Source organism: Acanthisitta chloris, unplaced genomic scaffold (genome assembly GCF_000695815.1).
Source record: "Acanthisitta chloris isolate BGI_N310 unplaced genomic scaffold, ASM69581v1 scaffold26897, whole genome shotgun sequence".
Taxonomy (NCBI): Eukaryota; Metazoa; Chordata; class Aves; order Passeriformes; family Acanthisittidae; genus Acanthisitta; species Acanthisitta chloris.
In genome coordinates, this window is record NW_008683581.1 from 1378 (window position 1) to 19678 (window position 18301).

General features: G+C 41.9%; 1 protein-coding gene across 1 annotated transcript; it reads right to left on the reverse strand.

Annotated features, from left to right (window-relative positions):
- Positions 1-10391: 10391 nt before the first annotated feature.
- On the reverse strand, positions 10392-17945 carry SPTY2D1 (SPT2, Suppressor of Ty, domain containing 1 (S. cerevisiae); the record flags this gene model as incomplete). The annotated part of the gene is made up of 6 exons (XM_009079007.1): positions 10392-10488; positions 12182-12259; positions 13311-13467; positions 14788-15228; positions 15262-16416; positions 17831-17945. Coding segments are annotated over 6 exons (2043 nt in total), but the record flags the coding sequence as incomplete, so codon positions are not given.
- Between the last annotated feature and the right edge of the window lie 356 nt (positions 17946-18301).

The window sequence follows — 18301 nt, forward strand, 5'->3', positions numbered from 1 at the left end:
TTCCCTACCACACAGCAGAGGTACCAGCAAACTCTGTTTTGGGAAGTGGACCATGCAAATCTGATGGCCAGTTCAGTGGAAAACTGAAAAGCTGAACCAAAAGTAGGTTCAGCTAGATAGGTCATAACAGAACAGACAACCATGATAGTAGCACATTTCTACATGGAGTAAGACCTTGAGAAATCTCATACAATTTTTTTTGTCAGTGAGGCCTGAGTCAGACAGTAACCAAGAGCACAGGTTGTTGGTACAGCCATAGCAGAAAATAATTAGATTAGGAATAACTTTTATCAAGCTTTACCATCATAGGTATTGTTTGCTGATGCTGATTCTGTTTCATGCTGAAATTGTTGTGTGTGATGTAACAAATTGCACTAAAGTTACAGTGTTCAGGTTGGAAAGCAGCACAGCCACAAGCAAAGGAAAAGTGGAAAGCCACAAAACTGAGCCACTCAAGATCAGTTCATTAGGAATTGCCATTGCAGATTCCAACATGTGCTACACAACATTTGCCCAGCAAGCACAGTACCTCTTCAGTAATGAAGTTCTGCAAAGGGTTGTGTAACAGTCATTAATTTGGGATGTTGTTTGTTTTGTGAGGAACACTGAACAGGAAGCACTGTGAGGCAAGTTCCAAATACATCTGTATCCCTGCAAAAGTGTTAGCTGGTTTATGTAAGAGAAGGCCATAGTAGCACTGGCAGAACTCCTAAAAGAAGTCTTTTGGATTTTAAGCTGCTGCTGCACACTCCACTAACGAGGCTGAACTCGAGATACACTTTTTTCAAGTAGCAGCACAGGGTTTCTGCCAGAATAAGCTGCTGTAGTTCAGCAGAGGTTATAGCAATTTATACACACTGAGGATCTGCTTTCCGCCCCTTTGAGCTTTCTTAGTGAATCAGTATCTGATCATTTTCAAATATTACTCACTAAGACACAATGTTCCCCATATCAGAGGCTGATGTACAATGTAGTGTGGATACTTTAGTTTCCAGCTGTCCACATTCAATGCAACTAAGTTTCAGGAGGGAGGTATCACAACAGACAGCTCAGAGAAGACAGACTGACCTTATTCTGTGGCAGGATGCTGGGGCCTTTACATATTGTTCTTTCTTGCACTGGAGAATTCCAGCTAGCTGGATTCACAGCAACATCTTGTATTCAGGGTTGTGAAAGCCCATCCAGAAGCAGAAATTATAGCTTGGCATTAAGGACAGTGTTCCATGGCTGCAGCAGCAGTGGGAGTGGTAGAAGTAGCCAGGCTGGCACATAGACCCTAGCACATGACAGGTGAGGGTTTGTGAACCCCAGAGCAAAGGGGAAAGAATTATGAGGCCTCTGGAATGTGTGAGACACAGGGTCAGATGCCAAACTCACCACAGACTGTCTCTCTGCGAACAGGCGATGTGGCGAGGACCATCTTTCCTCCGACCTGGTGATCTCACTTTGCTTGGTCCTACCCTTCCTCAAGGCCCATATTCACACAGAACTCTGACCTGCAGGAGGGTGTTTGCAGGGCAGGAGGCATGAAACGACAGCAGCAACCCAGCACAACCTCTCTGCCCCCAGCTCTGCTCTGCACTGTCCGTGCGAGGCCAGCGGCATCCTGGGTGCTGTGTCCTGCACTGCACTGCCCAGAGAGACTCCTGCCCTGAAGAGGGGAGGAAAGAAGTTTGTCTCAGGGACTGTCAACACTTTGCACACTGTGTTCTCTGGGGTGGTAGGCACTGTGGTAGAGATTCTCAGTAAACAAGGGGAAGTATTCTGGGCAAGCTGAGCTTTGTGGCAGAAGGAACAGGAAATTAAAGCTTTGCTGGGACCCCAAGAGTGCTAGTCTGGGACATGTGCAATGGCAGCTGCCTTCACCTCAGCCTCCTACAGACTCTGGCTATGTGCTTTTGTGGGGGGTGGAAATGTAGTGAACCCCATGACAAAATGTTACAGAATTATCAGCATAAGCATTTCCCCAGACCTCTTTAAGCGGTAATTCAAGAAACATTTTGTTTTTCAAAGTCCTAGCACAGGCCAATGCTTGAGAATACAGAATTCCTTGTAAATTTTTAATCTCAAGCATTTAAATTTCTAATTTCTCCTTATTTCATAGTAAAAACAACTAGGACAGCCTGATAGATACTTATAATTATTAGTAGGTTTAATGTTTGGAAACACTTTTTAAATCTCTGTGTGCATTATAACCAAATCATAGAAACCAGAACAGCGACCACATCCCCTTGGCAGTGACACACCAGTATGGCCTCAAGAATGAGAGATGATATAATTTCTGTTCAAGACTTAGAGGTCACCCTTGTCTAAGCCTGCACCCAAACTACAGATTAGTGCTTAGTACTCACTGCTCAAAACTCTCCTTTTAATTCAGAGCTGGGCCTGTGCCCTCTGACTCAAAATCTTCTCCAAACATCATTTGCAATGAATGACTGTATTAAAGTAACAAATCCTAATGTCAGCTTCTCTCTAGGTAGTGACATACCTTTCTGTCAGGCTAATGTTCTGCCCACACAGAACACAGCCTTGCCACCTCACGTACCACCCTGTACCCATCTTCTAGTTGTTCCTCTGCCCCATCACTTGATCTCTGTCTTCTGTTACTCAAGTTGCCTTTTATATTTCAGTTTCTGAAGCTGACTTTCAACTTCCCTAGCACAGCAGCTCTCAAGCATTAAGCAAGACGTAAGCCAGCATCACAATTGTCATTTCTGATGATATTGTCTGCTGGTTATTTAATTCATCTGTGTATGTTTACACACTCACTTCAAGCAGCCAAAGCAGTATGAGGCAGGGCAGGAACACTCAGGGTAGTGCTGAAGCTGAACACAACCAGGTGGTCATATGAGGAGTGGCTGAGGTCACTTGTTCAGCCTGGAGAAGAGGACAGACCTCATTGCTGTATACAACTTCCTCACGGAAGGAAGTGAAGGGGCAGCACTGACCTCACCTCTCTGGCAACCAGTGACAGGACCCGAGGGAATTGTCTGAAGTTGTGTCAAGGAAGATTTTGGTTGGATATTAGAAAATGGTTCTTCCCCCAGAGGGTGTTTGGGGACTGAAACAGCTCCCCAGGGCAGTGGTCACAGCCCCAAGCCTGACAGAGTTCATGTTTGGACAATGCTCTTAGGCACATGGTGTGATTCTTGGGGATGTCCTGTGCAGGGCCAGGAGCTGGACTAGATGATCCTCAAGGGTCCCTTCCAAATCTGATTATTCTGTGATACCCATAGCTCTAAGAACAACAGGGGTGTTCTGGTAAATGCAGTCTTGAAAATAAACGTCTCACACCATCCATGGGCAGTTGCAAGACAGTAAGGAGATGTTTTTTACTGGACATACTAAATTTTAATTTGCTACCAAAAGGATCATTCTCTTATTCTACTTGAGTGACTGCTGGCTGAAATTCTGACTGACATCTCTTTGATTTTGTGTCAGTTCTAAGTTTATGTGATTTCTAGAGGTAAAAATACAAACCTTTGCTTTCAGGAACAAGTCATACATTATCAAACACTGTTTCTGCTCTAGGAAAGCTTTCAAATCAATAGCAACTTTCAACACGAATAACCCAGTACAGACAGTGGGACTGGGAACACTGTGCTCTTCTGAATGAAGCCATAGCATTTTACATATACTCTTACCAAACAAGCTATAGAAAAATCTCCCAAACTGGGATTTATCAAGCAATACATCCAACTCTTACCTTATTACAACTCCTTGTCCCACAAAAGCTCACCCTACATATTAAAACCCAGCATTTTGCCAGCAGTACAGGTCCTCCTCCTGACAAGATGTTCTCTTTGAGACTTGGTAGAAAAGTTAAGATGGTTAATTAAACAGAAAATAGACTGCAATTTCTCAGAATGTGAGAGAGAGGGCAAAGCAAGATGACAGTCTTGTGGCAACATGGAGCTTGTCCTGGCAAAGCAAGATGAGAGTCTTGTGGCAACATGGAGCTTGTCCTACAACATATGGTTTTTGAATGTTATTCAGCTTCACATAAGAGGAAAGTGGCATCATTTTTACTGTCTTAAACTTTCATACTCTAAATACTAGTCTCATTCTTCCGCTTGCCCATGGGCATCCTGTATCTGTAGGTATGCTAGCTCAGAGCAAAGCCAAGGGAAAGGCTTCTCAATAACATGAAACTACAATCCAGGAAGCATTTCAAAGAATTTTCTCCCACAGAGAGAGAAAATCACATGATACATGAGGTGTCCAAATTAACTTAAGAGTAATGGAATGAAAATTACATGTTGTACTTATAAATATTCAAACTTAAAGGCAAAATTTGCACTTCTAAAATATGCTCCAGTAATCATCCCAGATACTGCATATTGGGGAATAAATGAAGACCAACTGCAACAAAAGTGGCAGGAGCTTCCTCAGAAGCGTCCTCACAAAATCCAAACCACTGTCAGCTCTGGAAATAGCATGAATAAGGTCATTATTTATCTCAGTGACAAAGATAAATACTATATATAAAAATTACCCTTGTAAAACTTTATATGGCTGATTGCTCAGCTCTCTAATTTGTCTAGGTCTCTCTGCAAGGCCTCTCTGCCTTCAAGGGAGTCAACAGTTCCTCCCAATTTTGTATCATCTGCAAATTTGCTTAATAGTCCTTCAAGTCCTGCGTCCAAGTCATTTATGAAGATACTGAAGAGCTCTGGGCCTGAGATGAATTGGTTCTGAACAACCAGCAAGTCACCTGTGTGTGAACTGCACTGTGACCACGTCATATGTCATAACTATCACTTTAAAAGCACCAAGCAACCAAGGCTGGATTTAAACCAGCAGTTACCAGGTATATCAGACCTCACTGCCAAATGCATAGGGCAGCAAAGAGGCTTCCACAAAATAATGAAATATTCCTGCAAGTTTCAGCGTCTCTCCCACTGCTTGTAAACAGCTCCCCATAGCCCTGGGCCACATCACGCACTCTGCTGCCATCACCGTGCTCCCTGTGTGCATGCAGCAGGCAAACAGAAGCCAGGCTAATAAAGGGTTTGCTGGCTCACTCATTTCGGCTGCAGGAAGAGGCTGGTAACTCTGCATCCACTCTGAAGATTCACCTTCTGTGACCAGGCTGCCTGCCTACACATCATTCATGGTCACATTTGACACCACTGGAGATGTGTCTCAGAAACAGACTTCCTGCACGTTGTCCGGTTCTTGATTTCTACACGAAGTGGATTCACAGAATCACGGAATAATCAGAGTTGGAAGGACCCTTGAGGATCACCTAGTCCAACTCCTGGCCCTGCACAAGACAGCCCTGAGAATCACACCATGTGCCTGAGAGCATTGTCCAAACACCTTTTGAACTTGGTCAGGCTGTGACCACTGCCCTGGGGAGTTGTTCCAGTGCCCAAACAGCTTCTAGAGGAAGAATCATTTTCTAATATCCAGGCTAAACCTCTCCTGACACAACTTCAGACCATTCCCTCAGGTCCTGTCACTGCTTGCCAGAGAGAAGAGGTCAGTGCTGCCCCTCCACTCTCTTCTGTGAGGAAATTGTATACAGTGATGAGGTCTGACCTCAGTTTCTTCTTCTCCAGACCAAGTGACCTCAGCCACCCCTCACATGGCTTCCCCTCAAGGCCCTTCAGCATCTTCATTACCTCCTTTGGATGCTCTCCAAGAACTTAATATGTTTCTTATATTATAGTGCCCAAAACTGCACACAATGCTCAAGGTGAGGCTGCAGCAGCACAGAGCAGAGCAGGACAATCACCTCCCTAAACCAGCTGCAATGCCTTGCCTGGTGCACCTCAGGGCATGGTTGGCTCTCCTCTATGTTAAACATGAGATGCCAAAGGCTTTTGGATTCCCAGGCTCATGGAAAAATGCTTCCACGTGCATTTCCAGGGTTAAGAAAAGGCTCTCTATGGGTTGACTAACCAATAGCTCTGTCTTGTGCACCTAAAATGTTATTTATTATAAATTACAACTAAAAGCTGTCCCCAAACAAGGGAAAGCTGGAATTATTTTTTCCCAACCTGAGTAAAATAATTTTCTTGTTCGCAGAGAAGTAGCTTTACTGGTTGGATTAAGATAATACCTCAAAGTAGGGCCACCCTCCACCTGAGCATATTTGCTTTGAAGAAAATGATTACAGCTATTAAGGTACATTAAAAATCTCAAGGGAATTCCATACAAGGTAATTCCAAAGAAGGTAAGATTTCATGCCTTCAAAACAAGGTACTCGTAGGACACTGAAATAAATAATTTTTTTAATCCTAGCACAAAGCATGAGTGTGCGAGTGCTGCTGTTCAAAGGCAAGGCAGGTGGGTCACTGATGTGTATCCATTTAGCCATTTGGAAGTGGGTCACAGCATCAGCTGCTCAGAACAGCCACTGCATTTACATCCACCTGTCAAAGCAGAAAACCCTTCCAGAGGAGACAGCCATCAAGGCAGTCGAGGGAGCAAGAGAACCCAAGAAGGATGATGCTTATGAAACTGGAGGATGAAACACTCCACTTCAGGACTAGAGGGAACAGTCATAAACTGAGACAGGGGAGAGTCAGATTAGATGTAAGGAAAAATGTTTCCCCTGTTCGGGTGGTCAGGCACTGGAATAGTTTGCCCAGGGAGGTGGTGGAGTCACCATTCCTGGCACTGGAAGATATGGTTTAGGGGTTACAGCAGTGACAGGTTAATGGTTGGACCTCCAAGTATATATTATGTCAGCCTCAACTGCAGGAGACACCTGTGACTTTCAGATCTTTTCTGAAGGCTTGTGACTGCATTTTTCATACATTCTTGCTGGCTACATAAGAACAATTCCTGAAGAACATTCAGCCTAATGCTGCTGAGGAAACCAGCAGAAAGTAATTCTGAAAAGTCTTCCATAAAGTAAACCAATAGCAGCAAAATGTTTAATGCCTGTAATTTATTGTATACATACTCTGCAAATCTTAGATGCATTTGGTGTGTGCAAAAGTATACACTTCCTTGACAGCACCAGAAAGCAGTTAAGCTATGAGTTTTTAACCTGATTTGTCACATTGTGTAAAAAGACATTGTGCACACATGATATCCCCAAAGAAAAATCATTGGCTAAAACTAGAAGCACCCTTTTTTACACACTAACACTTCAATATTGCATCACACCCACTCACCAAAATAAATACAAGTACATTCATCACAATTTAAACACCAGTCTCTCCATATATTTATTTTCTTTGACATGTTTTGGTCTCCAGAAATACGCTATATCTACAAATATGCATCAGCTACTAGATTATGTTACAAAATGCGAAAAAAAAATAGAAAATTAGTTTTCCTGGACAATATTTTGGGCTTTACACAAAAATAAATCCCGATTTCCATAGAGATCTCATATACTTCTTGAAAGATTTTTATTTTAAGCACAGCACAGAGTTGCACACTAAGGCTTCCTGTGATATGCAAAACCCTGGCCTCCAAAAGACATGGCTGTAAAGTAAACTACAGCTCAAGTGGAAATACAAGACATTTTCAAAAAGTAGTCATCAATAGAAAGTGCCCTTCGTTTGATTTAGCATTAGCAGTAAAGAAGTAGCTACCTTAATTGTGCAATCAAAGCCAGACCTGGAAGGGTTCTATGAAAAGTATCTCATTTCACACTCTCAAGTTTAAGGATATAGAATCTGAGATAGCAGAAACCAACCAACCTTTTTAAAACTCCTACATTCATTATATTTTTGACACAATTTAGTAAAAAAGGCACATTGTCAAACAGTGAATTAAAAATCTAAAAACCAAACCAGAATTTCATGAAATACAATTAAATCACTAGCTGAACATCTGATCCCAATAAACCCATCTAAGCATTCTGCCAGGTTTTAACCTCAAATTCAGATGTACTTTGGCCATGTACTGAAACACTGTTGTTAGACAAATACTATTAATCTGGCAAACGGTAAACACGTTTTTGGATACAAGGTCAGGAATTAAAAACCAAGTTTTTAATCCTAGCTGATTTACAAATATGCAAATGCAAGCACATTAAAAGCCAAACATTTGTACAAAATATGAACCCCATGAATATCCCATGCCAATTGAGAAGGTACTTCTTGACTGTAAAATTACAAATGTGTCCTTGAATAATTTTTCCTATGAAACAGACAAAATTTGAGCAATGATCACTGTGGGGAGAAACAGTTTTACAGGGTCTTAGGGAGGCTAGCAGAGTACATTCCAGTCACCATCAAAATGACAAAGTGCTTTACAGATTAAGGAGTTGAACCGATCTTGCATGGTTGAATAATCAGAACGTGGCAAAATAATCAGGTTCTATCTAACCTATGTCTGAAATACAGATTTCATTCCAAACTGAACCAACTTCAAATTAATATATATATTTCTTCTGCTTTGTAAGAGACATTTTTCCCCAACCAGGCAGGAAGTTGCTCACAGGTGATATAGCTGTCTGGGTTGACAGATCTAAAGCCTTTATTCAGCTAAAAAGAATTCAAAAGTAAAAACCCAGCAACCTGATCATGGTCCCAATGTTCATTGTCTTGAATGAATAATTCTAAAAACCAGGAAATTTCCAACAGGCAATTTTAGATGGTCCCAATGCAGCAGAGAATACAACACACTTCCATACAGTGAGGTTAGTTACACTATCTTGCATGGTCTCAAGTACATACACTGAGAAACAGTTTTTAGAGAAAAATTAAAATTGCAGAGGAGCAGCAATGGTATTTCTACCCATGCTCCCTGTCAGCTAACACTGAATTAGTTTATACACTCTACACTGATAGCTTAGTCACATCAGTGTTTTAGTGAGGCAGTGAAGTGTTACACCATCTACAGAAACACCTTAGAAAGGCAAATCTGTTTTTTCTTACATTAAGAGTCAGATGTTTAAGCTTCAGCAGCTCCCAAGACTGTTCCTTACATGTTGCTATCTGAACTGCTTCCTAGAAGCAGCACTATTAAAAAAATAACCCCAATAGGAAAGGTTCCTTTGTCATTTTCCCACAAGGTAATTTTTCCTTTTTCTTTCCTGCCCAACCAACACCTGAAAGCCTTTCCTGTACTTTTGCAAGTATTTCTAGCATTAAAACCTAGTGGCCTTAGCAGCTGAAGATAGAGGTGCTATCAGTGGAGTCCTGGAGCTTGAGGCAGAGCTGAGTAGTGATATTGGTGAGCTCTGAAGGGCAACATGGGGAAAGCAGAGTAGATGCAACATCAGATTTGAGCTTCAGACTCAGTACAACTCCTGTAGACTTACATGAACCCTGTGCTGATTGTAAACAGATTCAGTTACTGAAACAAACAGTCTTTAAGTGCATAGTTAGAAATCATGTGCAAATATGGGCATTAAGGTAAGTAACTGAACTAACTCTCCTGCTATACATAATATTTTAGGTTTTTAGCTTGATGAAATCAATCACAAGCATTAACTAGTTAACATGAAGTTGTTAATATCGAAGAGCTGCAAATGCATTCTAGCAAAACTTAATTCTGATGTGCTTCCTAAACAGTAAAACTAATTAGATAAATGACTACTTCACATTTTAAATAATTTAACACATCGGATGTTTAATGCAAGAAAAAAAACAATTTGCAAAAGCAGCAGAAGCTGTTAAATGTGAAGATTTACAGGGCAGGAAAAGAATTCCCAGGCATATGCTTGAGTCCAAAAGCACAAGTTACATACAAACACTAGAAATTCCTGATGTCAGGGTGTGTGATTCTCATACTGAATTAGACTGGCATTGGAATTCCAGACACAGCAAAAGCCAACATGATCTTTTGGCCATATTTATAACTGCACAGCTTGCAAATGACATGCACGTTTCTGTTTGGAAATAAAGAGGTTCAACTTAGTTTTATGGGTCCTCAAACCCAAAAAATATGCAGCACTTCATTGCCTTAAACATCTGTGGGCTTTGCCTGAATTTACACCCAAGCTGCTGCTGTACAGAAGATGACACTTCGATAGTTTGAGGCTCCTGTTGAGAGACAGAGTAGGATATAAAGCAATTTCTCTAAGTCTCAAGAAGTATCAGGGAACAACAATGCTATTCCTTTCTTTCAAGAGAATGCAAAATTGGTTTTCTGGTGTGTGGCCCACACAGTTCCAAGTCAGTGCATAGCTAGTCAATATTTCTGCTGGCATCTTGAACTGGTTTAATCAATGGAAACATCTATTAATTTTATTCCATTTAATATGCATTAGTGCATTAATTTCTTCATAAAAAACAATCCTGGCAAGTATTAAAAATAAATATCTTATTTAGGTCAAACTAAAGCCTTGCTTTTCAGTACTTTAATCCCTTTAAGTATTCTTTTGCCCTCTAACAAGCAGATGGGAACTGAAGTAGAATAAGAGATGTATGGAGGCAGAGGGTAGCAGAAACATGAACAAAGTCAACACCGTAAGTCAGTTAACGTGTCCTCAGCTTCTTGGTCTGTCTCTTGCGCTTCAGTTCTTCTTCTTCCCGTCTCAGTTCTTCCAAGTCCTCCTGAACACCCAGTCTCAAGCTGCCAAATAAGATGAAATCCTTTACACTGCTACTCAAAACACAGGAAGTTTTACTTCTGCTTTCCCTCAAGAAAAGCAATCCTAAAAGTACAACAGCTGATCCGAACAAGAATTTTAGATCAGATCTTTATGAGAGAAAAAGATACAGCTTTAAGAAATCAGGATTGTATCATTAGATTAGAATCTTATTTTGAGGAAAAATGTAAAACTTCTGTTAAAAAAAAATCAAGATAGTATAAAAAATTTTGATACATAAGGTCTTTTTTTCCCCCCTCCCAAAAAGCAGCTGCTGAAACACATCCATCAATTGTTGCCAATGTAAGTTCATACAAGTCATAGCAGGACTGACACAGCAACTTTTGAGAGCCTAAACCTTTTTCACTGGTAAGAGAGAGAATGGACTTGTCAAGCCGTTGAGAAGCAAAAGCTTTTGTTGCAGCTGCCTGGCCTGAGACACCATACAGGCAGCTACAAGCCCAACACTGCTCCACCCTCTGTGCATGTGGTTGCTACGACTCTGGTGAGCAGCCCATGGAAAAGACTCTGCTAATACAGCATGTTCTGGCTACCTCCCTGGATTTAGGAAACTGCAGTCAGACAAATTAGGACAGATACAAACACAACAAGGACCTTTGTGGTGAAACTGGCTTGAAGAAACATTTTTCATTTCAGCTTAGAACAACTATAATTTATATGGACTTGCTTGGTTAGAAAAATTTCCTCATTTCAAGGGCCACAATGCTCAATGGAAAACAACTGAGCACTGGAAAGGGTTAAATTGAGCTTAACTCATTTCTTATCTCCACTCCCTTTATGCTGCATGTGTAGTTAAAAAAGAGGCAGGAATTCAGCTCTGCAAAACCTCACTCTAGGTTTTCAACAGAGAATTAAGTTAACAGCAATATCACTTGAAAATTCCAGTTGTTTCCCCTCACTCCATTTAACAGAGCATGACTTTGCATGAGCTGCAGCTATTATTCCTCAGGAGCAAGGAGAAATAAGGACACTGACTTAAAAGATGCAAGTTTCTAATGCTCCAGGCACCTTCTGAATAAGACTATAAAAACTGAAATAGAATTAGAAAATTTGGCAGCTGCCTATATTCCAATATTTTCCATTACCTAGAAAAGCCTCATAACTTTCATGCAGCTTTTTCCAGCAGCCATTAAAAACCAAAGAGAAAAGCAGTTTATAGCATAAGAATTGTGCAGGTCTAGAGGCCAAAACCAATCTGAAAATATAGTCTTCATACTTTAAATCACTGACTACAAGAAGTTTTCAGCATACTTTTTATACTTACCTAGAAATATACACACAGGGATATAGATAAAACCAAATCTTCCAGACCTCAAACTAGCAGAGTATTGTGATGTTTGGGACAAATTGAAGGATTTGCAATTTTAACTGAAACGTAAATTAAATTTTCAAAGATTTTTGGGAATGAATTGGTTTTGGTTTTTTGGCTGGTTTTCTTAACAAGCAAAGTTTGTGATGCATAAGAATGAATACACATGATTTATTTAGTATACCCACCACCAGCTGCCTGAGCTTCATCTTTACCTAAGCTTCCTTATAAAAAATGGTAAGGCTTATTTACCTCTGCTAATAAAAAGCAGAGTGGAGATTTGCTGACTACAACTTCAGCAATAAACAAACCTCCCACTTTTTCTCCAAGTTTAAATCCATGCATACCTCCTAGCTTCTTCTTTCTGTTGCTCCCTCCAGCTGCTCTCCATGTAACGTAAGGCATAATCACTTTCATCTTTGTACCTGGAAATTAAATAACAGTTTTCAGCACACTAAAACACAATGCAATAGTTCATGAATTCACCTCCCTTCTTTAGAAAGAATAACTACTTGCCATACAAGGATTTTAAGCATTTGAAAGAATCTTGGTTACAAGCCTTTAAATGCTTGTTTTCTTACCCCATATTGTCAGACAAGAGGGAAGTACTTAAATAAGCCAACTAAGAGCCTTCATTTTCCAGCAGTTCCCAGGCAAGTTCAATCCTCTCAGAGAGCAGCTAACACTACTGCATTCAGCAATTCACACTCTGATGAACTCTGAAACAGTGCAGACTGCTACAGAAAGCATTTTACCATCCAATAATAGGAGTTGCTATGAATTATCCAGGTGAGACCCTGAAGAAGCCATGCTGTTTTCCAGTGATGTCCTAGTCAAATGTTACTGCTCCCTAGAAGAGCATGGCAGGCAGCATGAAAATTCAACATCCCTTCAGCATAAAAGCAGCTCTGATGCTTGTTAGATTTCTGCATAGTACAAGTTTGGGATACCTGCACTCCCCCTGTTTCTAAAATATTTGTATTTGTTGAACTACAGTAATTTCTGTTGTTCTACTGCATGTTCTGCAATAGAGGCTTCTGAAAAGGTCTGGAAAACATGTCATATGAGGAGTGGCTGAGGGAGTTGGGTTTGTTTAGCCTTGAGAAGAGGCTCAGGGGTGACCTCATGGCTCTCTACAACTACCTGACAGGGATTGTAGATAGGTGTGGGACGGTCTCTCCTGCCATGGCTGCAGGTAGAGAACTAGAGGTAATGGCCTTGAGCTGAGAAAGGGGAGAGTCAGATTAGATGTTAGGAAAAAATGTTTTCCCTGTGAGGGTGGTCAGGCACTGGAATAGATTACCCAGGAGGTGGTGGAGTCACCATCCCTGGAAGTGTTTAAGAGGTGTCTGGATCTGGTGCTGGAGGATATGGTTTAGGGATTACAGCAGTGGCAGGTTAATGGTTGGACTCTGATCTTAGAAGTCTCCTCCAACCTTGATGATTCTATGATCTTAAAATTGTCATTTTTCTTACCTTTTCCGGTCATAGCCAAATATTTCCCGAATGTGTTTTGATATTTCTTCTTGGGGTTCCCCTTCATCTTCAATGAAGTCATCCATTTCAGAGTCATATTCATCATCATCATCATCTTCTATTTGTCTCTTGTAACCAATAGGTGGTCTTCCAAGACCTAAATCACAGTTGATAAAAAAAAAAAAAATCAGTAACAAATAACATTAACATACATTAATTTAAAAGTGCTTCTTCCTGCTGTACCTTGGGCATAGCCATTTTACAGCTCTGAGCTTCAAGGTGGAAAACATTTGTTAACAAGCAATTCTCAGAATTTTAGTGAAAGGAAATACTTCCTCTAAGTTGTGCTAGAGGAGATTACATATCACTATCACCAACTGCACGCTGAGGAAACCACCCCACAGATGTCTAAGCTCTTTGTTCAGGGTTTTCTAGGCACTTATTCAGTAGACTCCACACTGCTTGCTACTGATAAGGTGAACTTGCCAAAACACTGAAATACCAGTCATAAGTTTGCTGTGGTTTTACTTTTCATGTACCACTTCAAGCACGTGTTATTTAAGACACTACAAAATTTTATAGACTAAGCATTATCAAGCAATGCAGAAAGTGAATCCTCTTCCTTCTAGCAGAATTCCTATACCAACATCCATCACAGGCTGCTTAGTTTTCCTTCATGTAAGGCTTCACACCACCTGTGTTTCAAGAATAATCAACATAGGTCTTTCCCCTACATTCCTCTACACACAGAGCCTGCTTTCCACTTCTTATTCCCCCAATACTCTTTTATTCCTTCTTCCTCATCTATGTCCATTTGCCTTCCTAATTCACTTCCACAGTGACCTCAACTTGGACATATATAAAAATACAAAACATTTACTAAGTGAATGTCCTTGTTTTTGCTGGGATAGAGCTAATTTTCTTCCTTAGTGGCTAGCACAGTGATGCACTTTGAATATGAGAAACACTGACAGCACACTGATGATTTATTTGTGGCTAAGTAGTGGTTTCTCTCAGTCAAGGACTTTTCAGTTTCCCATGCTCTGCCAGTGAGGAGGTGCACATGATGAAGCTGGGAAGGAGCATGGCCAGAACACCAGACCCAAACTGGCCAAAGGGATATTCCACACCATGGAACATCACACTCAGTACATTAGCTGGGGGGAGTTGGCTGGGGAATGCTGATGTAATAGCTCAGGGACAGGCTGGGTGGTCAGCAATTGCACTGTGCATCGCTTGTGTCTCTTGGGGTTTATTCCTCTCTTCCATTGCAATTATTATAATAATTTTTGATATAATTTTGATTATATTGAATTTTGTTTTAATAATTAAATCCTTCTTATGAGAGCTTTTCAATTCTTTTTTCAATTTTTCTCTCCACCAGGGCACAGGGTGAGTGAGCAGCTGTGTGATACTTAGTTGCCAACTGGGGTTAAACCACAACAGTGAAAACATCATTTCCTCTAGAGATGTATACCTTGTGGATGAAGCATAGGTCTGTGCCCTTGGAAAGGTCTCATTCCATTTATCTGCCCATTGCTAGGCCTGGTGACGAGGTTTTTAGAGGAAATGGTTTCTGATACCACAGTACACTTGGGTTTTACAGTTGCAGCCAAGCTGCTGCCTGGTCGCCCAGGCCCTGCGCCTGTGCTGATTCCTGGCCTTCCCGGCCCTGCTCCCAGGCTGCTGCCTGGCCGCTTGGCTCCTGTGCTTGGGCTGATTCCTGGCCTTCCTGGTCCTGTTCCCAGGCTGCTGCCTGGTCGCCCAGGTCCTGTGTTTGTGCTGCTGCCAGGCCTTCCTGGTCCAGTGCCCAAGCTGCTGCCTGGTCGCTTAAGTCCCACGCCTGAGCTGCTGCCTGGCCGCCCAGGTGCTGTGCTTGAGCTTCCAGTTGGCCTTCCAGGTCCCACACCTGAGCCACCTCCCGGTCGCGCAGGCCCCGTGGCTGAGCTGCTGCCTGGCCTTCCAGGCCCCGTGCTTGAGCTGCTGCCTGGCCTTCCAGGCCCCGTGGCCGAGCTGCTGCCCAACCGCCCAGGTCCTGAGCTTAAGCCACTTCCTGGCCTTCCAGGTCCCACACCAGAACTGCTGCTGGATCGCCCAGGTCCTGCGCTTGAACCGCCACCGGGATGTCCAGGTCCTCCTTTTCCTAAGCTGCTGCCTGATCGTTTTGCGTTGGAGTTGACTCCATGCTGAAGGGCTGCAGCACTTCCTGATTTTGTATGGGCAGACTTTTTCAGGCTGGATTCTTTAGCAGATGGCAGCCTCTGAGCCCCGTTGGCCAACGGTTTGGAGGGTGGCACGTGAGAGCCTGAGCCAGACTTTCTAATACCATTGACAGGTAATTTACCATGACTGCTGCCCATAGAGCTTTTTAAGGAGCCATTTTGTGGGTTTTTTTCCATTTGATCAAATCTGGAGGAAGAGGATGCCCGTGAGTGCTTTTCAGTCAATGCTGGTGCTTTGGATTTCTTATCAGTACCACTCACAGAGAGCGACAGACTGCTTTTGGATGTGGAATGTTTATCTGCTGAGCTTTTAGTAAGTTTTGCATTTACAGATGGTTTTTGAGAAGACACTTTTTTTGAAGAACTGGATATCCCTGTAGTCTTAATCTCCTTCTCACTTTTCTTATGCATCTCTACTCTTTTGTTTTTGCGTCCCAAATACTCCCTCTCTCTCAACTCTTCTGCTGTTCTGGGTCTCTCTTCTACTTTTTTCACTGGTTTTATTTCCACTGGTTCATACTGTTTCTTTTCTGCAAGCCTCAAGAGCTCTGCAAAGTTCAGAGGTGCTGGTGCACTTTTGGGGGGTGCCTTTGGTTTCACTACAACTTTGGATGCTTTCTCTTCATATTCTTCTTGCTCGTGCTCAGATTCAGTCTGGCTGTATTCAAGTTGCTCAGTTTCGTCTTCTGTTGCATACTCAGCCTCAGGGGCCTGAGCAACATTCTCACAAGTCCTCCTCTTTTTAGGCTTATCTTCAACGGGAATGCCATTATAGCCATAAAAATTATCCTTTGTTCGTGAGGCCATAGCTCTTGCCTTTCTGTCATGCTTCAGTTCAATCCGCCTAGCCAGGAGTTGTTCTTTCTTTCTTCTTTCTTCCAGGGCTGTAAGAAAAACCATGAGAAAGTTATGCAGAAGCACTACTTTTAATTTTAATTTCTTCCAAACTGATAAACCATTTAGGACAGTAATTTAAGGATGTCTGGCTAACAGCTGTCCAAAATAGAGCAGAAAATGACCAGAGGTCTGACAACAGGGCAGGCTAACCCACCTATATCAACTACTCCAACAAAGGTGAACAATTAAGTCAAATGCTGCTACTGCAAAACCCACTAGGGCCATTTCAAGGGAAGCAGCTCTTCAGAATGCTGTGCAATCTATGGAGAGTTACTGTTTGAGGAGGTAGAGCAGTTATGAGATCTTTGGGTAGTGGAAGGAGTTCTAGGACTGAGCAAGACAATTTTGAGACTGCACAGAATTTACTATCAGACATCTAAAGGAAGATGAGGAAGAAGGGGGAATAAGAGTCTTGGGTGATAAGAACTGGCAAATAGGCTCTGTGTGTAGAAAGATGTAGGGCAGACACAGACGCAGTCAACTAGATAAGCAAGTAGCTAGTCACTACACAGGTCTGATAGAGCCCTCTGCCCTTTATTCTTACTGATGTGGTTTTAGCTATTTTCTGAATAAGTATGCTCTGTCTTGTGTCTGATCTGCTGACAACATTCAGGCTAAACTAGTAGGTGAATAGGATGAGAGGTCTGAACCCCAGTACTGGAGAGACCAAAGGAGTAGAGGCTAAATATCAGAAAGATTCAAGAAAAGTAAAAATTCCTAGAAAAGGAATTGTGCTACTCATGCTTTGGGTGCCTGTAGATGTACCATCCCCTGTTTGTGCTATCCTATTGTCAAGGGCTGTGACAGTAGAGTGAGTGTGCAAGCATGTCTATGTGGAATTCGTGCTCAGCCTTGCTTCTGCCTGGACCTGGCAGCAGGGATAAGGAGCAGACTCTTGACTGGCTCAGGAAAGGAAGAATACCCCGTGCCTCCCAGTCCATCAGGTTTGGTTATCTTTAACAAAACATTAACATCAGAAACAATGCAGTGTTAGTTTTTTCCAGTGGAAAAATTGTGGCTAACATCTCTGACATACAAGTATAAAATTCAGAGTGTATCGACACACTAAATGAAGACACAACTGCAACTCTTAGCATTTTTTTCCACACAGATAAAGCTTTTCAAAGTTAAGTTACTAGAAGTCCACATGGTTCTTGTTCTTCACCTTAACTGCTTCTCAGTCTCAAACAGTAAATGTTTGTGTAGCTGATTAACATTTAACTCCTTAGGAAAACAAGCAAATATCCTTAGTCCTCACTTAGTCCTGGTTTCCCCTGACACCAGTTATGTGCATACATTCCAGAAACACATGTTTAGCTGTATTTGCAAGAGCTTTCAAGAAGGTGACCAATCTCAAAGAAATCAATGAAAGTCTCCCATAGGAATATTTTGGACTTTTACCTTTTTTTCTCTTTTCTTCTTCTTGCCGCCTGAGAAATGCCTGCACTGCTGCAGACTCTACACCCTTGACTTTTGGAACTTTTTTGGGAGGACCAACAGCCAAACTGTACCTTTTCTGCAAAAAACAAAGAAATATGTCAGAAGAGTTAAGTAAAAAAAAAAAAGGTTTTATAAGTGAGGAGTGACTTTAAGCATAGAGATGGCACAGACTAAACAATGACTTCCCACTGAAGTTGAGAGTTGTGTTGGATACACTTAGACTCCGTGATATACTTTGCTTCAGGCTGACTAAGAAGCAACAGGGCTCAAGTTCTTGGGCTGAACTTGCAGGCTAGAAAGTCCCTGGCTCAAACAAGGTGTCTCGAAACATATTTTGAGAGGTGGTTTCAAAACCCAGAAGAGCAAGGTAGCCAAAGTGCAGGACAAGATATCAGCACTAAAATGAAGACACCTATCTTATCAAACAGCAGC